Here is a 19,955-nt window from a genome sequence, read left to right as displayed (position 1 = left end):
CCCCTTTTATTTTCGTATTTCAGTAGAAACATTATCAGCACCTGGTGTTTTGTTATTTACTGTGTGTATTTTGATTGCCTCTTAAAAATGTAATTCTTCCACAAATGGCTCAGCTGCTTGGAGAATAACCATTTATTGTTTGCCTTTATCCCTCTCACAATTAAGCAGCTCATTAAAGTACTCCCTCTATCGTTCTATAATTGCATTCTTTGTGACTAAGAAATTTCCATTTTTGTTCTTTATCAGACTTACTCAGGTGTACATTGATATGCATGTAAAATTATCTCATATTCCTAATAAGTCTATCTTGTTCCAGTTCTCCACCATGCCAGCTCACCACCCTGCCGACTGGAGGTATTTTTACGTATTTTGCGCTGTCATTTTAGTCTGAAAAGGATGTGCTGATTCCATACTGCTCTTATCACTGCAGTATGGAAAAAGAAAGTAGAGCACTGCAGCAACTATGCTAAGTCAACCCATGATTTTAGTAACTTCTCACAGAGCATGCAGCTACACTGTCTGCCTCCTAGCCTACTCTTCTCTATCCAAAATAGTCCCTAATGCTAACGCAGTACTGCAATGCATGACTTTCAATTTAAGTAAGCAGAAAATTCACTTCATAATTTTACTGTGTAACGGAAACTGCAGTTGCTCATTAATGTCTCCTGCCTTATTCTACTCTTACAATCTCTTAGCATGCTTTTGAGTATGCACTGAAAGGTATGTCAGACATTTAATTGCTGTACTTAACTGTCATGTTTCATCAAAAAGCTTTAAGGTCCTAAGTGCACTTTGCTGTTTCTTATGAAAATCACTCATGTCTAATAAGTACTTGAAACAACAATAACTTTTGAGTAGCACACTGAATACTCATCACCATACACTGTTGATGAAAGAAAGTAGAGACATATTGAGATTGCAAAACCTACTTTTTAAAAGCTAGGAAGTACTGAAATACAGATGTTTTCTCACCTCATTCACAGCACAGGATTCAAGGTACTCACTATCTACTTCTTATCTACTTAGTTGTAATTATACTAACTGTAAGCACATTGTATTGATTTAATCATGGGCTATTTTATCACATCCCTCCCTAATATCTGAGTCTTTACTGAACTTATCTTCATAACATGCCTATGAAGGAAGGTTATGGATTGATTGACAGAAAGAGTAAAGAAAAAAAATAACTCTGTATTTTGGGGAGCAATTTAAGGCGTAGTGGCTTGATTTGCCAGAGCTTTTAATACCATATATCTTTCTGGGCCCAGCTCCCAGTGACTTAAATTGCAACTGTAAAGTTCAGCTCTTCTCTAAATCAGACCACACAATTTCAAGATGTGCATGAAGAAAATGAGTAATATACAAACAGAAGCTGCAGTGAGAAGTGAACTGTCCAGCAGCACACAGTCCTCTGCGATAGAATATAGAATAGCCTTGCTGAGGTACTGATAAATAAAACACTAGGTGAATAAATATTGAAAAAAAAAAAAGTACTCCTAGGTAAATAAAAAGTCCTGTGTAAGCTTACTCACTTAGAATAGATGAGAATCGGTTAACTTCTATACTACCTAAATTAGGACTGGTTAAACTCTTCAGTGGTGTCCCTGGACAGCATTTGATCTTCCTGGGCAGAATTCAAATAGCTTAATTCAAAGATGATTCTCCCCTTCTTCAAATCCCTTCTCACTGAATAGATACCATACCTCTGTCATAGGTAAAGACAGACAGATCCTCCACACAATAACTTCATTCACTAAATAGCTTTGATTAATTCCACGAGCATGACCTTTCCCATGCACCGTGAATGGTGAAGAGATCCTACCATTAAACATATGTTGAAATGATGATACATATGAAAGCATACTGACAACAAGGACAAATTAAGATTGCAATACCAGCGTGACTTTTGACTTACAAAATATAATGGTCTTTCAGAGTACTTTCAAGTGTGTTCAAAGTTTCTAAAAAACCAAATTATTAAATACACAGAAATTCCATCGTACAGAATCATGTTTATCCCTACATAAATCACCACTTCATTTCAGTCTTCAGCAAAAACATCTGTAACAAAGTGAACCAAGTAGTATGATGTCATCCACTACAAATCACCACCAGGAGGTAAAATATTCATTTTGCAATATATTTACAAAATATAGGGTAAAAAAAAAAAAAAAAAAAAAAAAGATTCCTGAATTCCATTCCAGGCTCTGAACACACTTAAATGATTACAGATACCTCAGTGCTGGTTAAAACTTCCCTCCTTTTTCTTCTTCTTCCTGCATTGGCCTACTTCCCGTGCTGTTCCACCATGCTTTTGAGCAATACACAGGAAAAGGTCAAGCTCATGTTAGGCTGGCTGACAACATCTAGCTACTTACTGTGCTCCTTGGAGGAGCTCCGAGTGGCTCAGACCAAGATCGCTTGTGGTATTCACCTGGTTTGCAGAGTTCACGTACCACCAAGTTCCTTGTCTCAACTTCACCTTTTTCTGCACTTTGGTCTGCCTACCATTTTTTTTCTCTAGGACACAAAGTACAGGAAAATAAGTCTTCTTACTTGAAGGATATAAGGATACAGAAAATTGGTATTTTTATAACAAAAGAACTGTTGTTTGCTTAGCTGTTAGCATCACTATAAGTACAACACTGAAAGAGTATGTAATGGAATACCCATATCCTCGGTGGATTTTTTTATGGTTTTCTAACCTATAGGATTTAATCTATTTAGGGTTTGTTTGGGTTTTTTTAATCCATAGGTCCTATTTTTAAAAACCGCCACCTCACCCCACTCTGCCTTTAGCAGGGCTTGTGGAAGGTGCTGTGCGGGGCAAGGTGAAGGCAGCCTGACACACCACCATCTTCACCCCACGTCCCCAGTGGGGTGAAAATGGCACGTGCTCCGCTTGTAAACCACTCGAGGTGAGCTGCTGAGGCAGCTCTGGTCTGTGACAAGCACTATCTAGGCCGCAACCATTAGGTTTATCCCTTCAGCTGGCGCGGGCCACGCCGCCTGAAGAAAACCCACCCCGACGGGAGCCTTTTTTAGCCGCCAAAAATCTGCGGTAGGCTGACTTGGCGGACGGCCCTCGCCTCGACCGCTGCAGTCGCTGCCCGCTCTTGGCGCCCCTAGAAAATACCTCAGGGAAGGCGGCGCCGGGGCAGCGCGGCCCCGGGGGGCGGAGGGGGCGAGGAGAGGGGGCGGGCCTGCAGGCCTCGCCCCCTCCGCCCCCCGGGGCGCCCTGCCCCGCCGCTGACGTCCCTCCGCCCGCGGCGCACAACCGCCCTTTCCCGCCCCCACCGGCGGCGGTTGCCCGTGGCGGAGCATGGCTCCCCCCGCGCCTCAGGCGCTGTCTTTTCTCCTCCTCCTTTCTGTTCACCTCACCGCCTCCTCCAAGCTCAACATTCCCAAGGTGCTGCTACCCTTCACCCGCGGCACCCGCGTCAACTTCACGCTGGAGGCCAGCGAGGGTTGCTACCGATGGTGAGTGCAGGTGCCGCCGCCCTTTGTCGGCCGCTTCTCCTCCCTCCCCGCCATCGCCTCCCGGATGCACCTGCGGCGTTTCCTCAGCCCGCGGCGGGAAAACGCGATCCAGCGGGGCCTGATCGCTCCCCCCTCCGGAGCCGTTCCCCTGGGGGAGCCAGCAGCGCCAGGCCTCTCCTCGTCGATTTCACGTTACTTCGGGCGTTTGTTGGGGTGGCCCAGCAGTGTGGGGGCAGAAATTGAGATAATCCCTGAGGCGAAAGGCTGGGCTTTACAAACCATCGCTGTTTTTGTTTTTGTTTTTTTTTTTCCTGCAGCGGGGGTTAAACCCGCTGAGAAGGGGCTCTGCCTGGAGGCCAGGGCTGAGAAGGCCCTGAGGGGAAGGCCCCTGCTGTGGGGGAGCTTCCCGCCATGACTGAGTGCCCCGCGTGCGCCTCACACCCTGCATGCACCCACCCCATATACCCCACGCGTGCCCACCCTGCTTCTACACGTACCCTGTGCGTGCTCACCCTGCTGCCCCACGCACCCACAGTGCCACCCCACACGTGCTTGCCCTGCAGCTCTGGGTGTGCGGGGACAGCACCCAGGACTCATGCTGATGCTGTGGGTGTAGAGATACCCCTTCCCTCGCTGCGGTCAGTAACGAAGGTCCGCCAGCTTTGAGTTCGGGGCGTGGACATAAAGGAGTCGTAGCACGTAGCAAAGTTGAGAGACTCTCCGTGCTGCTGTAAGTGCAGGCAACACCCTGAGCACATCACCTCGGGACAACAAAGTCAAGTTTTAAAACATTAAAGCTTTCCCAGTTTTCTTTTGGAGGCCTTGGTGCCAAGCACATGGAATATACGCAAGGGACTTCAGGCTGGGAGCCCCCATCCCGCCTTACATAAGGGGGGGGCCTGTGAGCTGGGCTCATGGGAGGCAGGCCTGGGTTGTGTTGAGCACCGGGAGCTAAAGGCAGATACCACAGCGTGTGCAGATTTAGAAACTGTGTCACAGTCTTCGTGTTAAATGAGCTCTACCAACTCCTTGTCCTTCCTTTAGCAATTAGAATTGTAATTTGGATCAGTAATGGGCAGCAAGTACCCACCTGAAAAAAAAGTGGCAGTCAAGATATGTTTAGGATGATACTTCCACATTTGCCAGATGGATGTGTGTAGCAGTTTACAGTTGCTTTATGGCTGACAGTTACTGAAATACATCTTGTAGGGCTATGTTTTCACTCTATATCAGTTTATTTGCCTGGTGGTCCTACACTTCTCATCCCTGGGCTGGTTACAAGCCTTTGATCTGTGACAACTTACACATTTGAGGGTGTTTGCACACAGGAGCAGTAATCAGAGTTTCTCCAAAAGTTGACTGAAAGGAAGTTACTAGATGAGCTGCTTGTGGTGATGTAATTCAATTTTTGTGTGGACTGTTTTAGTGAAAATCTTGCAAGTATTTTTTTTTTTCTTTTTCCTTACTCTAATCTTTAAAGGCAACTGAGTCTTTAAAAGGATTTGGTTTATGTGGTAAGGTACATTGTACAAAACTAAAAAACAAACTTATCAAAGCACTAGTAAAATCTAGGAGGTATAGGCTGTCTTTACTATTTTGCCAGTGAACTGCTAGGTGATGCCAGGCTGGCTACGGCCATGGCCATTCCTGCATGTACCAGGCGCTATCCAACTGTCAGAGTATGCATACCTTTGCAAATCTCACTGCAATCTACAGATGAAAAGAGATAAGATTGTACTCTAAGGAAATACCAGATTTGGTCCACATATGTATCTCTAATGAGGGTGATTTGTAGGGACTTCAGAGCATGTTGTATTGGGACCAGTTGCCAGCAATGGGAGGTATCCCTCATGCAGATAGGCTTCAACATGCTTTTTCATCCTCTCCCTCTGTCTGCCCTTCAGAGATTAATTTTGATTGAGAATTAAGGAAACTATACCAACTTCATACAGAGTGTGTCATCACTTTCTGTACTGGGGTTGTAAATGTGTATTTATTCACTTCTGCTTTGCAGGGACTGGCAGGATGTGGGTGGTAAAACTCAACGTGTGCTTACAAAACCATCCAAAGGAAGCAGTAGCAGTGTGTGTGTGTGACTGAGCAGAAGCAGTAATGTTCGTTGTAGTGCTCAGAGCATGTTTGCTGGATTGCATCTGGGGCTCCCTTTCTCTCTACGTCCTTGCCCCCGCAGGCCTTGAGCTGTAGGGGATTAGAAAGAAGTGTACTTAGGAGGGGCAGGCAACTCCACAGCTACTTGCTGACAAGTTTCCTGTACTTTCCTGTTAAAGCCATCAGTAACAGCCGTTACTGGAAGGAGGCTGTTAAACTGGAGAAGTTAGGAAGTACCGAATGTAATGACTTCAGAAGTAGTGACTGTTTCTCATGCAGGATTTGTAAAATGATGGGTGGGTTTGCATGCATGGAAGCAGGGATTTGGAATGGAAATTATAAGATTCAGGCCCTTTGTGTCTGGAGAGGGGACCGAGGTTGTGTAATACAGGTGATTGTGAGGTTAGAGGTAGTATATGAAAGCTGTTGTCACCTGACAGCAGCATCTGTCTTCAAAAGACATCCTCTGAGTATTTGAAGGACTGCATTACTGATCTCAAACATTCAGAATTCATATCTGAGTGTCCAATTTCATGAAAAATCAGTCTATGGCGTGCTGTGAGCTTATTTCTTTCCAGTTTTTCTTTGGGGCTTCAAGTTTATCTCTGAAAGCAGGAGATTTTCAAAGTGATTGTAGTGGTGTCTGAGAATTCCAGTGATTCAAAGGGAAAAGGTCAAGTTTTATCATCATCCCAGCAGACTGGGAGCAATGGTAAAGTTACAAGCATGGCTTTGAAGTATTTTCTGATTTTCAAGATGCTCATGCCTTCTGGAGTTTGGGTTGCCTTTGTGTTAAAATTACTTTTTGGTAAAAGCTTTGTTTTCAAAGCATACGGTGTTCCCATCTGTAAATATTGTACATGGTACTATCTTCAGGGATAAAACACAGTCTGTTCCTATATATTTAGCATTTAAATTACATCTGTATTTATCTTTTAATTACCTTAATCCAGAAATTACACCTGGAAGAATGAAAGTATTCAGAAGCAGAATTCTCTCCTTGAAATCTGCCTTACCATAATAACATTAGGGGTGGAGAGGGGAACACACAAAACAAAAAAACATTTTCCCCCAAGATACACAGCATGGCATACGGTATTTACAGCAGAAATTATCTGTAGTGCATAAATATGCTTACATGTCTGTAACATTATTTCATGTCTTGTAGAATTGAGATAACATGGTGAGAACTGGTGGAAAGTTTAAGCTTCAGGAGTTAGCTTTGAGAAATACAACTGATTGAATTTGAACCATTGACCATTGAAATCAGAGGTTTTGCTATGGAGAGGTTACAGCTAAAGGAAACTGTTCAAAGGTGATAATGGCCCTGTACAATGTTGTTTGTTGCAAATATAATGAAGGAGAGTTTACTGCCACTTAAATAAAAGGGTTTGTGTGTGCTACTGAAGCCCTCACCAACGAGGTTACATAAAGCTAATTGCCATTGCGAGAGGAGCAGGTGGCAGAGCGCTGGAGTGAGAGAGATCCAGTAGCTGAGTGGTGTCTGAGCTAAATAATGCTACAGGTACTTCCAGAGAACCCAAAACCTATATACAGCACTGCTGTTGCAGTAGTTGGCTGGCAAAACTCATTTTCTAGCTCCTTATCTTGTCATGTTTCTGATACTGGGTTGTAAATTGGTCTTATTACTCCATGGGATGTATGTGGTGGCTTATGTGTTTTAAAAATGCATCTTAAATAGAATGTTGCTGATCAAGATTTGTTACTTTGCTGTAAGACTGACAATCTCATCTCTGATAATCTGGGCCTTTTGTTGTTATTGTTGTTTCATGGATTACCTGTTTTACCATGGGTCTAAAAAATCCTGGTTTTGACTCTCACTGAAAAATGTTTTATCTGAGATACTGACTGTTAATTTCCATATTATGAAATAACATCTTAAATAATGACTGTTATCCCCTGCTATCCTTACCCCTTCTTTGGTTCTCACCTGCTCTGCATTTCCTTCTTATGAGGGCATTGTAGCAGGCAGCAAAATGTTCTCCCTCTCTCTGGGAGGTGCCTGCACTGCTGACTGCCGGATAGGCTGGCTGCACTGCAGCGTGTGCTTTCCCAGCATGGCTTCAAGCTCTTGTAGATGCCAGAACGAGCTTAGAATTGGGTTAAGATATAAGGTTGGTAAAGTGAGATGGGCTGTGCTGCTGTGGCTCAGGTCTGTGTTACCAGAGTCTGTTGGCTCAAAACCAGAGTGGTTAGCATGAGTCTGTGGCATAGCTGTTCTGCCAGAGTTGAAGAGGCAGAAGAAATAGTAGTGTTTTTTCTCTTAGCTGATGTGTCAACCTGCAGTGCAGTTTTACTGTTGAAAAAACTTTTTCTGAATCTGAGCATAACCTGCCTGGGAAGGAGGACAGAAAGGGTAGACTCTGTTGTTGATTTTGGGCAGCTTTTGTTGCTGAACACCCATGAAATGTTTTAAGACTTTTGCTCTCTTTGGTTGTGGGTCTCACCTTAGTAATTGAAGCTTTAAGGGTGTCTACATGTGAGAAAGTTTAACAGAGTGGCTAATTTGAAGCAATGCAAAATGTGACATTTGTGTTTTGGAAGTAAACTGCCATTTTTCAGTTTTATTTTCTAATTTGAAATCAGGCTAAGCTAATTTCAGAACAGCTTGTGTAGACCAACCTTTATTGCATTCGCTTAGTTGGAAGGTGACTATCACTAGTGTGGCATGCCATTTTCCTTCATGCAGCTAGAAAAGGTACAAAGATGAGCATTTATGGTAAAAAGCCTTTGGTCACCAGTTGATTTGACAAAATCTCCAAGTTATGGTTGGGCATCTGGGTTGGATTTTGAGAACAATCATCACTGTCTTAATTCTGCTTCCTTTGAAGTTAATGGGCATGCTAGCTGATCACTATTATAAAATCCCATGAGCAAAAGCTTCATCCTTGGCTCATTCTATGGTGTGTGATGTTTCCATTTGCTTTTAAAGCAGAACTGGATGGAGGATTTTTTTTTGCGGCTTTTTGTTTTCCCAGTACAATAAGAAACATCCTAGGAGAGGATTAAGTGAACAATAGAGAGATAATCTGCCACTGTGTTGGTAAAAATCCTTAAGAGTTGAGGGAACTCTGCCAGGCTCCCTCCATGTATTCTTTGGAATGGGTTCAGTTCCCATATCCTTGGTTCTCTGGGAATCTGGGTTTTTTATCATACAAATACAATTACCTGGACACTGTTCTGGCTCTTGTCTCTCTTCATTTTCCCATGTCAACAGTGTTAGTTCCAAGAGGGACTAGACATAAGGTACCTAATGTTCTGGTCAATCCAGTCTTACCAAACTCTGGAAAACCTTTACTATCCAGTTTCCCTCTGGCTACGTATCTGCCCACATGCCTGATACAAATTCTAAAAGGTTAGATCAACTGACAGTCATAGTGCATTGTTGTCCCAAAAATTTGGGTCTGTTACTGGTCTGCGTCACCCAATTTACACACAGAGCTGAGGTAGTTTCCTTTATTATGTAAATGCGCAGATACGGGTGGGTGGTACAAACCAGCACACCGTTGGCGTAAACTAACAGTTATTTATACACGAGATTTTAACATCTAATACATATTCATTGTTCCTTTGTTAAATGATGGGCTAAAATTCTTCACCTGCCATGTAAATTACTACGCATGCTTGCTATGATTTTTCGAGACCTTTAATTCCTTAATCTTTTAGGTCAGTGGGTTTCTTGAGTCGGTGGTCGTGATCTCCCCCTGCCGGAATTACCTTTCCCCTAAGTTCACGGGCCATTTACGAAGCAGATTATCATTCACTTTGGGGTTCTCTGTTCTGAGACAGATATCCTGTTTCATAATGCCATAGTATCGTTAGGGTAAAACGAGCAAGGTTAATCTTTACCGACATCAGCATCTCCACAAAGGTGGATTTTTGCTCATTTAGTCAGTTGAGTTTAGTCTGAAGAGCTGACAAAACAATATAAACTGGTGAAGTAATAAGAATTGAGAGAGTATTGCTAGAGTGAGGGAAAGAGCAATATTTGCCTGATCTTTAAACCAGCTGATAAATAAATTAAGTATAATCCTTGAAGTGTTCACATGTGATATTACAGAACAGTCGATTAAAAAAATGCAGGCATAGGTTTGGGTGGATCTGTAGATACAGTCTTGGCACACGGTTCTGTGTCTAGGGAGTGGTGAAAAATCATGAATGAAATGGAAATCAGCAAGAGGACTGGTGGTCTTTATTGCAAGTGTCATTAGTTCTTCAGCAAGTAGGATTTTATTCTGAGGGAAATAAATATTGGGACTTTTGTTAGCTTCCCCCCCCTTCTTTCTACTGCTTCCTCCCCTGCCTTGCTCTTTCTTATAGATGCTGGTATGGGATCAAGAGCTACTGCCAGAAATGCTTCCCATTGCTTGCTTCTCAGGATCTAATTTTGACCTCTGACAGGCCTAGCTCTCAATATCGCACACTGACGTGCTCCCGAAGATCTGCTTTATTTGGAAGATGATATAAATTGCAGTCTTTGATGTCATTTTAAAGCAAAAGTTTCTTGTCCATCTAGGATGCAGTAGTGATCCCTATGTGTATTACAGCAGAGTAATGCCACTGTAATATACTGCCTATTTGATTAGTGCCTTATCCTTTCTGTACTTGACCCTGAATTGGATGTAGCTGTAAACAGAACATGCTTTTGATATTGCCGAATGACATTGAGGGGTCATCAGATATTTCATATGTTATGGTGTAAAAAACAATAGTCATACAGATTGTTTTTTAATATAAATCAGTAGTAAACCAAGCCTCAGAAAGGCCCTACTTCACCTGCCCAGTTCAGGTAATTGCTTAAATAGCAGACATCCTATTGGTAATAAAACTAAAAATGTATTTGTATTAAAAAAAGTAAGAAATTGAGCTGATATTCTACCTCCTATTTTAAATTACTGTTAGAGGCCAAATAGTATCTACTCTCAGGTTCCCTACTCCAGTGACACCTAAGAGTTAACTGACATTCAGCTGTAAAAGCTTAAAGGTTCCTTTATAATTGTGGAGTGTATGTAAGTTTACAGCTAAAATTTAATGTAAACTTTCAGTTTATCTTTGTTCCTTCCTTTTTCTAGTCTTAAAAATATCCTGTAATTAGATTTAGTTTTACAACGCTGCTGTTAGTGCAAACTGTAGTGGTTATGTATTGCAATACCTAGCCATATATTAAAAGAACAAATACAAAACACAGTGAAACCCCTGTTGTGTTGTAAACACAATTTCAGACTGTAAGAACACAAAAACCTCAAATTAATAAAAAAAAAATCTAATAGCAGAGAATATTAAGTAATGTAAAGAACTAAATAATAAAAGTCAATTCCATACATATAATGCTTATTTAAAAATGCCTGCATGCATATTAAGTTAGATCCGCATGCTCAGCTTAAAAAGCCTACTGGCCAAGTACAGAAAAAGCCTTACTCCTTGTGAATACTAACATTGTTTAAAGAAACTTGCTAAATGTTGGGAAACTGTTTCATGGCTGTCTAAGAAGGTACAGAATAACAGGAAAATAACTAATTGTTCACTCTTAAATTAGTCACTGTATAGCAAAGTTAAATGTATTACTAATATAGAAAATAAATCGTAAACATCGTAAGCCCTAGTATAAAAAAATATGCTCATATTTGTGTACATTGCTTAGGTATCTAGAATATAACAAACAATTTTCAGGTTTAAGCATCTAATTGGTGTTTAATTTGTCCATTGCATACTGCTGTGGGTTGTTTTTCCCCTTGATCAGATAAAATACTTTGAAATTTCTGGGTTAGCAGTTGCTACTGTTGTTTCAAAATCCTTTAAAACTAGTCTTTGTGTAAGCAAAACATTGTTGGGAGCACACCAATATTATGAATTAATAATTCATTGAATTAATTAATTTTGCCCAAGACAAAAATATCATACTGCTATGCAGTGTCTAATGAACCTGTGCACTGCCATTAGCGTGCACAATTAAAAATGTTCTGACTGGGGTTTTGTGCCCTTGCATTGCAAGCTTTTGGGGCCTCATTGTTTGGGCAGTATAGTATGATAAAATCCAGACCCATGTGTAGGGAAACAGAGAGCTGACACAAACGTATTTTTGTTTCATGTGAAGTTTCTGTGAGAAATGCAGTGTTCGCTGTCTTACCGACTGCTTCAAACAAAAGGGATCTTGGTGTCTTGCATGATTGGATTTGTCTTCAGAATTGTGCTTTTCATTGCTTAAGGTTGAAAACGGGATATCCAGTTTTATTCTAGTGACTACAACCAGATTGGTCCATGTTCACCTGGACTGCAACTGTTAACTCTAAGATAACTGAATATATTGTGATATGTTATTTTTTTGAAATGGATACAATTTTAGTTAACTTTGTTCTTCACTGTTTTGGATTGGTTGGTTGTGCCAGTAGTAACAGTAGGTAAAACCCAAGTCTGGGGAGAAGAGCATGTATGATATTGCTGTTTGTTTGAAACTCCCTTCCAGCTTCTTGCCGAGTTAAAGATTTTTCCCATAGGTCACAGGTAGGCATTTGTGAATATCCTTCAGAAGAAAAGTCAATTCAGCTTCACCGTCTTTACCAGGTGGGGATTTAGTGCCCAGTTTAGATTGCATTTACCAGGTAATGCAATGTTTTCATCAGACCTGCTGTCATCATCTGGGAGAAGCAATTCCTGAAGAGCTTTGTCGTCAATGCTTTCTTTCATTGTTTTAGTGCTTCAAAGGACCGTTGTGAAAGCTTTGACTCAGGATCCCTGAGCAAAGAGTGATGGCTATTTCAGGCGCTTAATTCATTAGCGGCTTAAGCAGGGTGCTGGGCTCTGAGCTGGAGTCCAAGCAGGCTGCCTTCCTGCTCACTCTGCAGTAACTCCTGCAGGTGTAGCATGAGCGAGGAGTTGTGTAGAGCAGAACTGACCCAGTTCTCCAAAATGGTCAGTCAGCAGCTCATCCCAGTTCAGACAGTTGGTGTTCTTTAACTGTTTGCAAGACGTGTGGTCTGCTTGAATATTTTAATTGCTTTGAGCAGTTTACATTCAGGTCTCAGATGCATATTGCTACTGTCTCATTTAATTTCAAGAGGCTTTGTTTTCAATAACTTTTAAACTTTTTTTTTCCCTCCCCCCTCATCTTGACATTTTTGGCACACAGGAATGACATGTGGGCTCCATGTCCATGGTGGGCTTCCCACAAGCTCATTCCTGGAGCAGTTGTCTTTAGAAAAGCCATACAAGTCAGAGCAGGAAATAACAGATGCATCAACTTTAGGTCAAAATCCCATGTAGGCTTACATTTCACCAAAGGTGATTATACAACTTTGCATGTTTTATGCAGTGTTACATCAGCTAAACAGACTAAAACCATTTTTTTTTAATGATTAAAAAATGTTGTTTCTTACTTGTTCAGAGCCTCAGCTGTAGCGAACATACATAACTGTGATGTTCTGTCATCAGGGAAAACTTCCAATTTTTTCAGAACTTTGTTTCAAACTTGTTTTGAAAATGCAATCACAAGTGGCAAAGGGAGTGTTAGCTAAAATTATTTTATTTTCTACTTCAGTATTCTGTATGTGTTTTTGCTTGTTCCACGCCTGTAAGCTAATAAATAGTCAGGCCAAAGGCTTTGTAACTTTGTTAAGTAGCTGGATATAGCTCTAAACTGACTGAACTGCATTCAGCAGTAAACATGCCATGGTAGAGAGAATGCTCTGTTGTTTGCTTGGGCTCTGGTGGGCTTCTGGTCTGTGCTTTCCCCCTTCCTCAGCCCACACTTGCTTTTGTTGAAGTCCTTGAGGAGCTGTTGCAATCCAGCTCTTATGAAAGTTGGGTCCTGACCATGTAGCACGTCTCATGTAAATTATTTTTGTGGCTTTTAAACCAGACCTTTGATTTCTGTCCAGCAGTAACTTAAATCCTGCTAACACAACCAAATAATCTTGTAGGTCCTCCACCAGGCCAGAGGTTGCGAGCATAGAGCTGGCAGATCAGGATGAGCGCCAGTGTTCACAAAAAGCTGTTGTCCAGGCACGGTCCTCACAGCCCATGCGTCTGACAAGTATCATCTTTGCTGAAGATATAAGTAAGTTTTAACTTTTGCAAGCACACAACTACTTGTTTATGGGCATCCTGGCGTCCTCCAGAAACAAAGTAGAGATTTAAAAGTGCACAAAACAAGACATTTCTGTTCATATGCATAGTCATTTTAGGCTTTCCATGGGCATAGTTTTTAAGTTCTGTTTGTTAAAAGCCTCAAATAAGTGTTAATGATATTAATGATGCATCCAGGAAAACGGGTAATTCTTTAAAAAAAAAAAGGGGGAGAGGAGGTGTGGCTGAAAATAATTTTCAGTACATACTTTCTATATAATGCAAATTCAGATGTTTTGCATTTAGAAAGCTCGAAGTTGCCTTTGTGTCTGTCATACAATACACCTGGTTAGTTTTTATGATGACAGATGGGCTAAAACAGATGGTCAATTAAATGTCTTGCAGTCACTAAATTAAGAAGTATATAGGGGTTTATCATCTGTAGGCAAAAGTCATTAAGTTCTCTAGGACATGAGCCATGTCTGACAGTTGCACTGTGGAAACTCTTAATATGTACTCAGAGAAAAAGTCTGTAACTGTTAGTGTAGAAGGAAATCAGAGTTTTTTAAGATTTATTCTGAAGTTCAGTAAGGAAGGGAACTGCTTTTCTTGCTTGCTTAGCCACAATCACCATTTGACCCAGAGTCTCTTAGTCAAGGTCGTAACCTAGTTTCAGTTCCTTCAGTGCCAGTGTCTTGTGTCATTGGCTAAATTTGAGGTACTTTTTGTCTTGTTGGTGCTCTTGATGAGCATATCCTGTGTTGCTGATTTCACGTGTTCTTTCTGGTGTCTCTTCAAGTGACTGGACAAGTGCTTCGTTGTGATGCTATAGTTGATATAATTCATGGCATCCAAATTGTGTCCACAACAAGAGAACTCTATCTTGAAGATTCACCACTGGAGCTAAAAATTCAGGCTTTGGATTCTGAAGGTAAGAGATTTACTAGTAGGAGATAAAATATGTATTGAAACTCTTTTAATTGTCTGAGATGTGCACTGGTTTTATCTGCAGCACAATTGAATGTTAGAAGCCAAGCTGAGTAATTTAAAGGGAGTTGTCTGGATAATACATTCAGTAACCTATTGTTTTTGCTTAAGTGTAAAATCTACATGCCACCTGAATAGGAAAATCAAACACTGCTTGATTTCCAGCAACTTTTGCTTGTCTTTTTTCCTTATTTTCCCAGGAAACTTAACTCTAGTGCTAAGGGTATTTTTAAAAATCAGAATTTAAAATAATAAAGGCATCAGCTCTTAGCAATTCTACCTCCAGGTAAGGAGTAAGAATGTAACAGAAAAAGTCCCAACACTTGTCCTGTTGAAATGTCCCATCAGGATTTAACTGAGCTGCACAAGGCTGCACAGGAATGTGAAGTGGTCTGGGTTTTTTTTTTTTTTTTTTTTCTTTTCTTTTGAGCTGAGGTAGTCTAAAGAGTTTTGCAAAAGGACATTCTATCTGAGTCCAATCAAGCATCCAACAGGATGTTGAGAGACTGTGTTGAAGACCAACCACCTATTGCTTGGATTAATATCCCTTAATTATTATAGAAATGCTCACTTTTGGGAGGTACCATTTAGGCTCATAAAAGTCAGTGCATTTGGACTGAATGCATTATTATTTAATATGAGCAGAAAACTTCTGCTTTTCATACTGTCTGTAGCATCAGAAAAAGAACCATGATGCTGGTAAAAATTTCATGCTTTGGTTTCAACAATTGATTTTTATGCACACATCAACATTCACAAACCATGTGATTTTTAGGACAACTACTGGGCGGAAAGGAAATGACATGTAAAGCAGCTATAAAAGGCTGAATTGTTTGTTTTGGGTAGTTAATGACCCCATTGTACATTTGTTTGTTTGTAAACCATGAATGCCAGGTTATGTGTGGCAATATGTTAATAATGAAAAGTAATTTCGTTTTCTTATACTATGCGTAGTACCGGATTCTTGGCTTGGTGTTTTTGCAAACTCTCAAGCATGTTCAATGGACAAATTTGCCTTGGAAGCCACCCAGGTTAGAGTCTGAAAAGGAGCAGTGGTTCAAAACCCACAAAGAATGTTTAATCTGCACAACTGAAACAAGGTGTTGGTTAGAAGCCATAGGACTAAGCTTCCCAGTCTAAGTTTAGGGGATCAGGATACACTCAAGAGCTTTGAAAATCAGTTCCTTTTGACCCAAATAACCTTGGGATCCATCCTCGGGAGACTTTTGGACATATTGGACTCTCAGTGGTCTTTCTTGGCACACTTCAAAAAAAAAAATTTTGAGAGCAGTGGCAAGTTTATTGAAGGACATAATTGTTCAGGAAAAGTCAGAGAATTGAATAAGGGACTTACTCAATTCAGAATAGTCAGAGAATTGAATAAGGTGGTTCAGGGGCTGTAAGGATGGTTTTGTGCTTTTGCTACCTGTTCGCTGTGGCGCTGGCTGTGTCCAGGCATAGCCTCTCCATAGTGCCATGATGTGTGTTTCTCTGCTGGCCCTGTTATTTTCAAATGGAGCAAAACAGAAGGGTGTAATACAGCTTTGCAAAGCTAAAGCATGCATCGTTAAAGAAAGTTAAACTTGAATGCATGTTAAATAGCCCAGTCTCAATCAATTTTAATTATATTGCCTTATGTGTTTAGAGTTTTGTGTTTAAAATCCTGTTCATTTGGGTTTTTGAACTAACTGCAGTAAGTTTTATAAAAATGGGAGAAACAACGTAGGCTGTGAGTTGCATTATCTTGTCTTAGAATATTTTTGTGGCTTAAAAATGTCATAAACCTTTAAGGATAAGAATTTCAGAATAAATTTGCTTTGATTCTTACTTTATTAATATAGATATGAATGTCAAAAGGAAGAACACAAATGAAAATTTATTTTTAAATATAGTAAATACTGGGATTTCAGTTCCATATTTATGTCCCAGTGGACGCTGCAATTCAGAGCAAGACTCATCTTGAAGATTTTAAGATGCTTCAGATTAGCAGACCATTACACTTAAATGTAATCATGATAAATCTTTGCTTTCAGTTTGTTTATTTAAAAAATCCCTCTTTTAGGGGTAAGACAAAGAAATGTCCTAGGGGAAAAAGTCATAGTTTGTGTCCAGGACGACTGTATGCTTGTTACTTGTTTTTGTTTTAATCTGATTTTTTTGATTTATAAGGAAACACTTTCAGCACATTGGCAGGGTTAGTCTTTGACTGGACAATAGTAAAAGACACAGAGGCTGATGGCTTCTCAGATTCCCACAATGCATTACGGTAAGTTCATTTACTTTGTTCTCATAAGTCTTGTGTCCTTTAAGTTTGTGTGCAAATATTTCCCCGCATCTAGGCAGTTAACTGAAGTGATGCCTAAAATAATGCTTATGGGTCAATCGTTTCAGGGGGTTTTTTTAAGTGCCTACTCAACAGCCTAGGCGCTCTCATCCCTGTTTAATTTAACAACTGATAGTGTTAATGAGCAGCCCAGGTAATTCTATTCCAATAACTAGGAATAAATCGATGCAATTGTTGATCTTCCTGAAACATCTTGTGCAAAGGAAATATTTATCAGTAAGACTGTTATTTTGGGATTTCAGCAGAGATTCTGTCCTCTTCCCCCTTCCCCCCCATTTGTCACCAGACCATCTTTGGCCTCTTTTTGGTGGTGGTTTGGGGTTGGGTTTTTTTGTTGTTGTTGGTTTTTTTTGTTGTTTTGGTTTGGTTTGTTTGGTTTGGGTTTTTTTGTTTGTTTTTTTAAAAATTTTATTAAGCATGTACACTATGTAGTTTTACAGTGGTGGCTTCATTGTTCTGTTCTTCAGTGGCTTTAAACAGAAATGTGAGTTTGCATCCTTATTAAACTAACCAGAATTGAAGGCTACTTAGCAATACCTTGTGTGGGATATTTTTCAAGTTGGACTCCAAGAATTTTATCTTTGCACTGACACCAACTGGTGTCAACACACCAGGATCCTGTTATCTAGCAGTTTTATGCTAATATTCATCATATTATACACCATGGTGAATCTTGACTTTGCTAAACACGAATATTGGTAGAAAAAATGCCTCCCTGAGGTACGTGAATTTGACCAGACTGCAAATACATGAAACATGTTTTTTTCTCACAGAACTGTTTACAGACACTTCTTGAGTACAACTTTAATCAAAACTTCCCTAACACATAGTAAGCTTGTAAGATGAAATAGATTCAAACTCATGCACCAGAGGCTTCAGTTACTTCAGAAAACAGGTTCCAGCAAAATTTAGGTGGACATAAAATAATGTAGGAAGCTATATCGTCCTTTAAAAAAAACTGGCTTTATTCAGATGATGATTCTATGACTAGAATGTGGGGAAACGAGTTCTCTTAGAGAGCAGAATGGTTAACAGTTAACTTCCATCCTCAAACCTGTATTCCAAATACATTGGAAATGGAGTGGGAGTAGTAAACAAGACTCTGCTACTGGGTAAACACAAACTCCAATTTTGTAGCCTTAGAGAAACAAACATGCAGCATTACTTGGAGGAAAGCCTGTTAAGCCCATAATATGATTGAAACTGCAGGTATGAGTGTCTGGCCCCTATCTACAGTGAAAGCCAGACACTGTGGTAATTGTTCACTGGGACTTATGATCCAAGTCCTAGTCCATACGGAGCTTTTTGTTTCAGTATAAGTATTTGCTAGAGATGTAGTTTTAACCAAACTATATTGATATATCCTCTGTTGTTAGCACAGCTATGATAGGATAAAAATGTTCTAATGTTGTTACAGCTTTGCAAAATAAATTATAAACTGTCATAAATATGTTAATATTCATAACTGTTCTCAGTATGGCTTTACTGATGTTACTGTGAAAGTGCACATAAAGCCAAACAGATCATGTGCATACAGAAGCTGGCAAACTTTAAAACATCATCCTATTCAATTTCTGTCCTGTTGTTAACCCATTGATGGCAAATTCCTTTCCTCTCTGTTGTCATATCTCATTGAAATTTCTAACAGTTACTACAAGTATTCTGCTTGTAGATTTTTTTTTCATAGCCATTTATTAAATGCATGCTAGCTGCTTCTTATAGGTCAAAGTTACGTTCTGGTTTGTTAAGCTGTTACTTTAAGCTGTTGCTTTTATAAACATAAGCTTAGGGTCTTTGACATCAGTTATTTCACAATAATCTAGAGAGTTTTTGCAGTAAAAACTGGAGGGATCATTATAGACAACATGTGCAGTCTTCTGATATCTCTTTAAAGCCCACAAACAAGCTTCAAACAAACTTTTATCAGTCACAGAAATTAGCTGCGGATATCTTCAAGAATGAGTAAAATTTAGATATCCGGTCCCAGGCAGACATCTTAAATTTGCTTAAAACATGGAAATATCTGGGAATAGCTGGTGGTGGTGTTTCTCTGTGGTTTTACAAAGATTGGTTAACAATTTTCTATTCACTTCTCGGTTCACCTTTCAGTATACTCAAGTTCTTAGAATCCACTTATATTCCACCTTCCTATATATCGGAGATGGAAAAAGTTGCCAAGCAAGGAGATACAATTTTGGTGTCTGGAATGAAAACAGGGAGTTCTAAATTAAAAGCAAGAATACAGGAAAGTGTCTATAAGGTAAGAAACTTGCATTCTTTTTGTTTGCTTGTTTGTTTTTTTAATTATTATTTAGTCTTGTAGTCCAATGTACAGTAGTACTGTAAGTTTGCCCTGCCATATTGTTCCCATTGTGTATAATAGTGCTGCATCTCTGTCTTACTGGATTGACTCTGTAGCCCATATCACAAAAGATGACCGTGCTAGTCTTGATCACCCTCAAAGGGTTGGAGTTTGATGCAGTTACCTTCGTGCAGTTACCTAACCCAGGACAGTGCATGTGCCAGAGATAATTTCTAAGCCTAACTGTCTGACAAAAGGCTCTGCAGCAGAGGAATACACCTCAAATACTTCTGTGCGATTTTACTATTCCTGATATTCATTCATATTAGATATATAGTTAGATAGATAGATATAAAAAAAGTATCATACCGGATAGGGCATTGGCCCTTTAGCTCTATTTAAAAGTAGCTAGCTAGAACACTTTGCGTCTTTTTTTCAATACATAAATAGCTAGAACAAGGATTACTGTATTGGCTATACCTTTATTTCCTGTTGTGCTTGAAATGAGTGTCATATGAATACTTTGTTAGTATCTAATCCTACCTCATTAGATTCTAGTCTCCAAGGAATGGCTTTGGGGTCAAAATGTCAACGCTACAAGGGTGTTAAACTGCAGTATTGGCGGTCTTCCCAGCTGTTAGATAGATCCAT

General features: G+C 40.1%; 1 protein-coding gene across 1 annotated transcript in view; it reads left to right on the top strand.

Moving 5' to 3' along the window:
* The first annotated feature begins 3,293 nt into the window (after nucleotides 1-3,293).
* Nucleotides 3,294-19,955, top strand: part of NUP210 (nucleoporin 210) — a 70,741-nt gene continuing 54,079 nt past the window's right edge. The window contains exons 1-5 of the mRNA XM_082322389.1: nucleotides 3,294-3,480; nucleotides 13,527-13,663; nucleotides 14,471-14,602; nucleotides 16,828-16,924; nucleotides 19,112-19,262. Of these exons, the coding sequence (XP_082178515.1) occupies nucleotides 3,323-3,480; nucleotides 13,527-13,663; nucleotides 14,471-14,602; nucleotides 16,828-16,924; nucleotides 19,112-19,262 (675 nt within the window). The 5' untranslated portion in view covers nucleotides 3,294-3,322. The remainder of the gene's footprint in view (nucleotides 3,481-13,526; nucleotides 13,664-14,470; nucleotides 14,603-16,827; nucleotides 16,925-19,111; nucleotides 19,263-19,955) is intronic.

Source organism: Platalea leucorodia, assembly GCF_965183815.1.
Source record: "Platalea leucorodia genome assembly, chromosome: 9".
Classification (NCBI taxonomy): domain Eukaryota; kingdom Metazoa; phylum Chordata; class Aves; order Pelecaniformes; family Threskiornithidae; genus Platalea; species Platalea leucorodia.
Note: the sequence above shows the minus strand (reverse complement) of the source record. Positions and strands in the feature narration are given on the sequence as shown.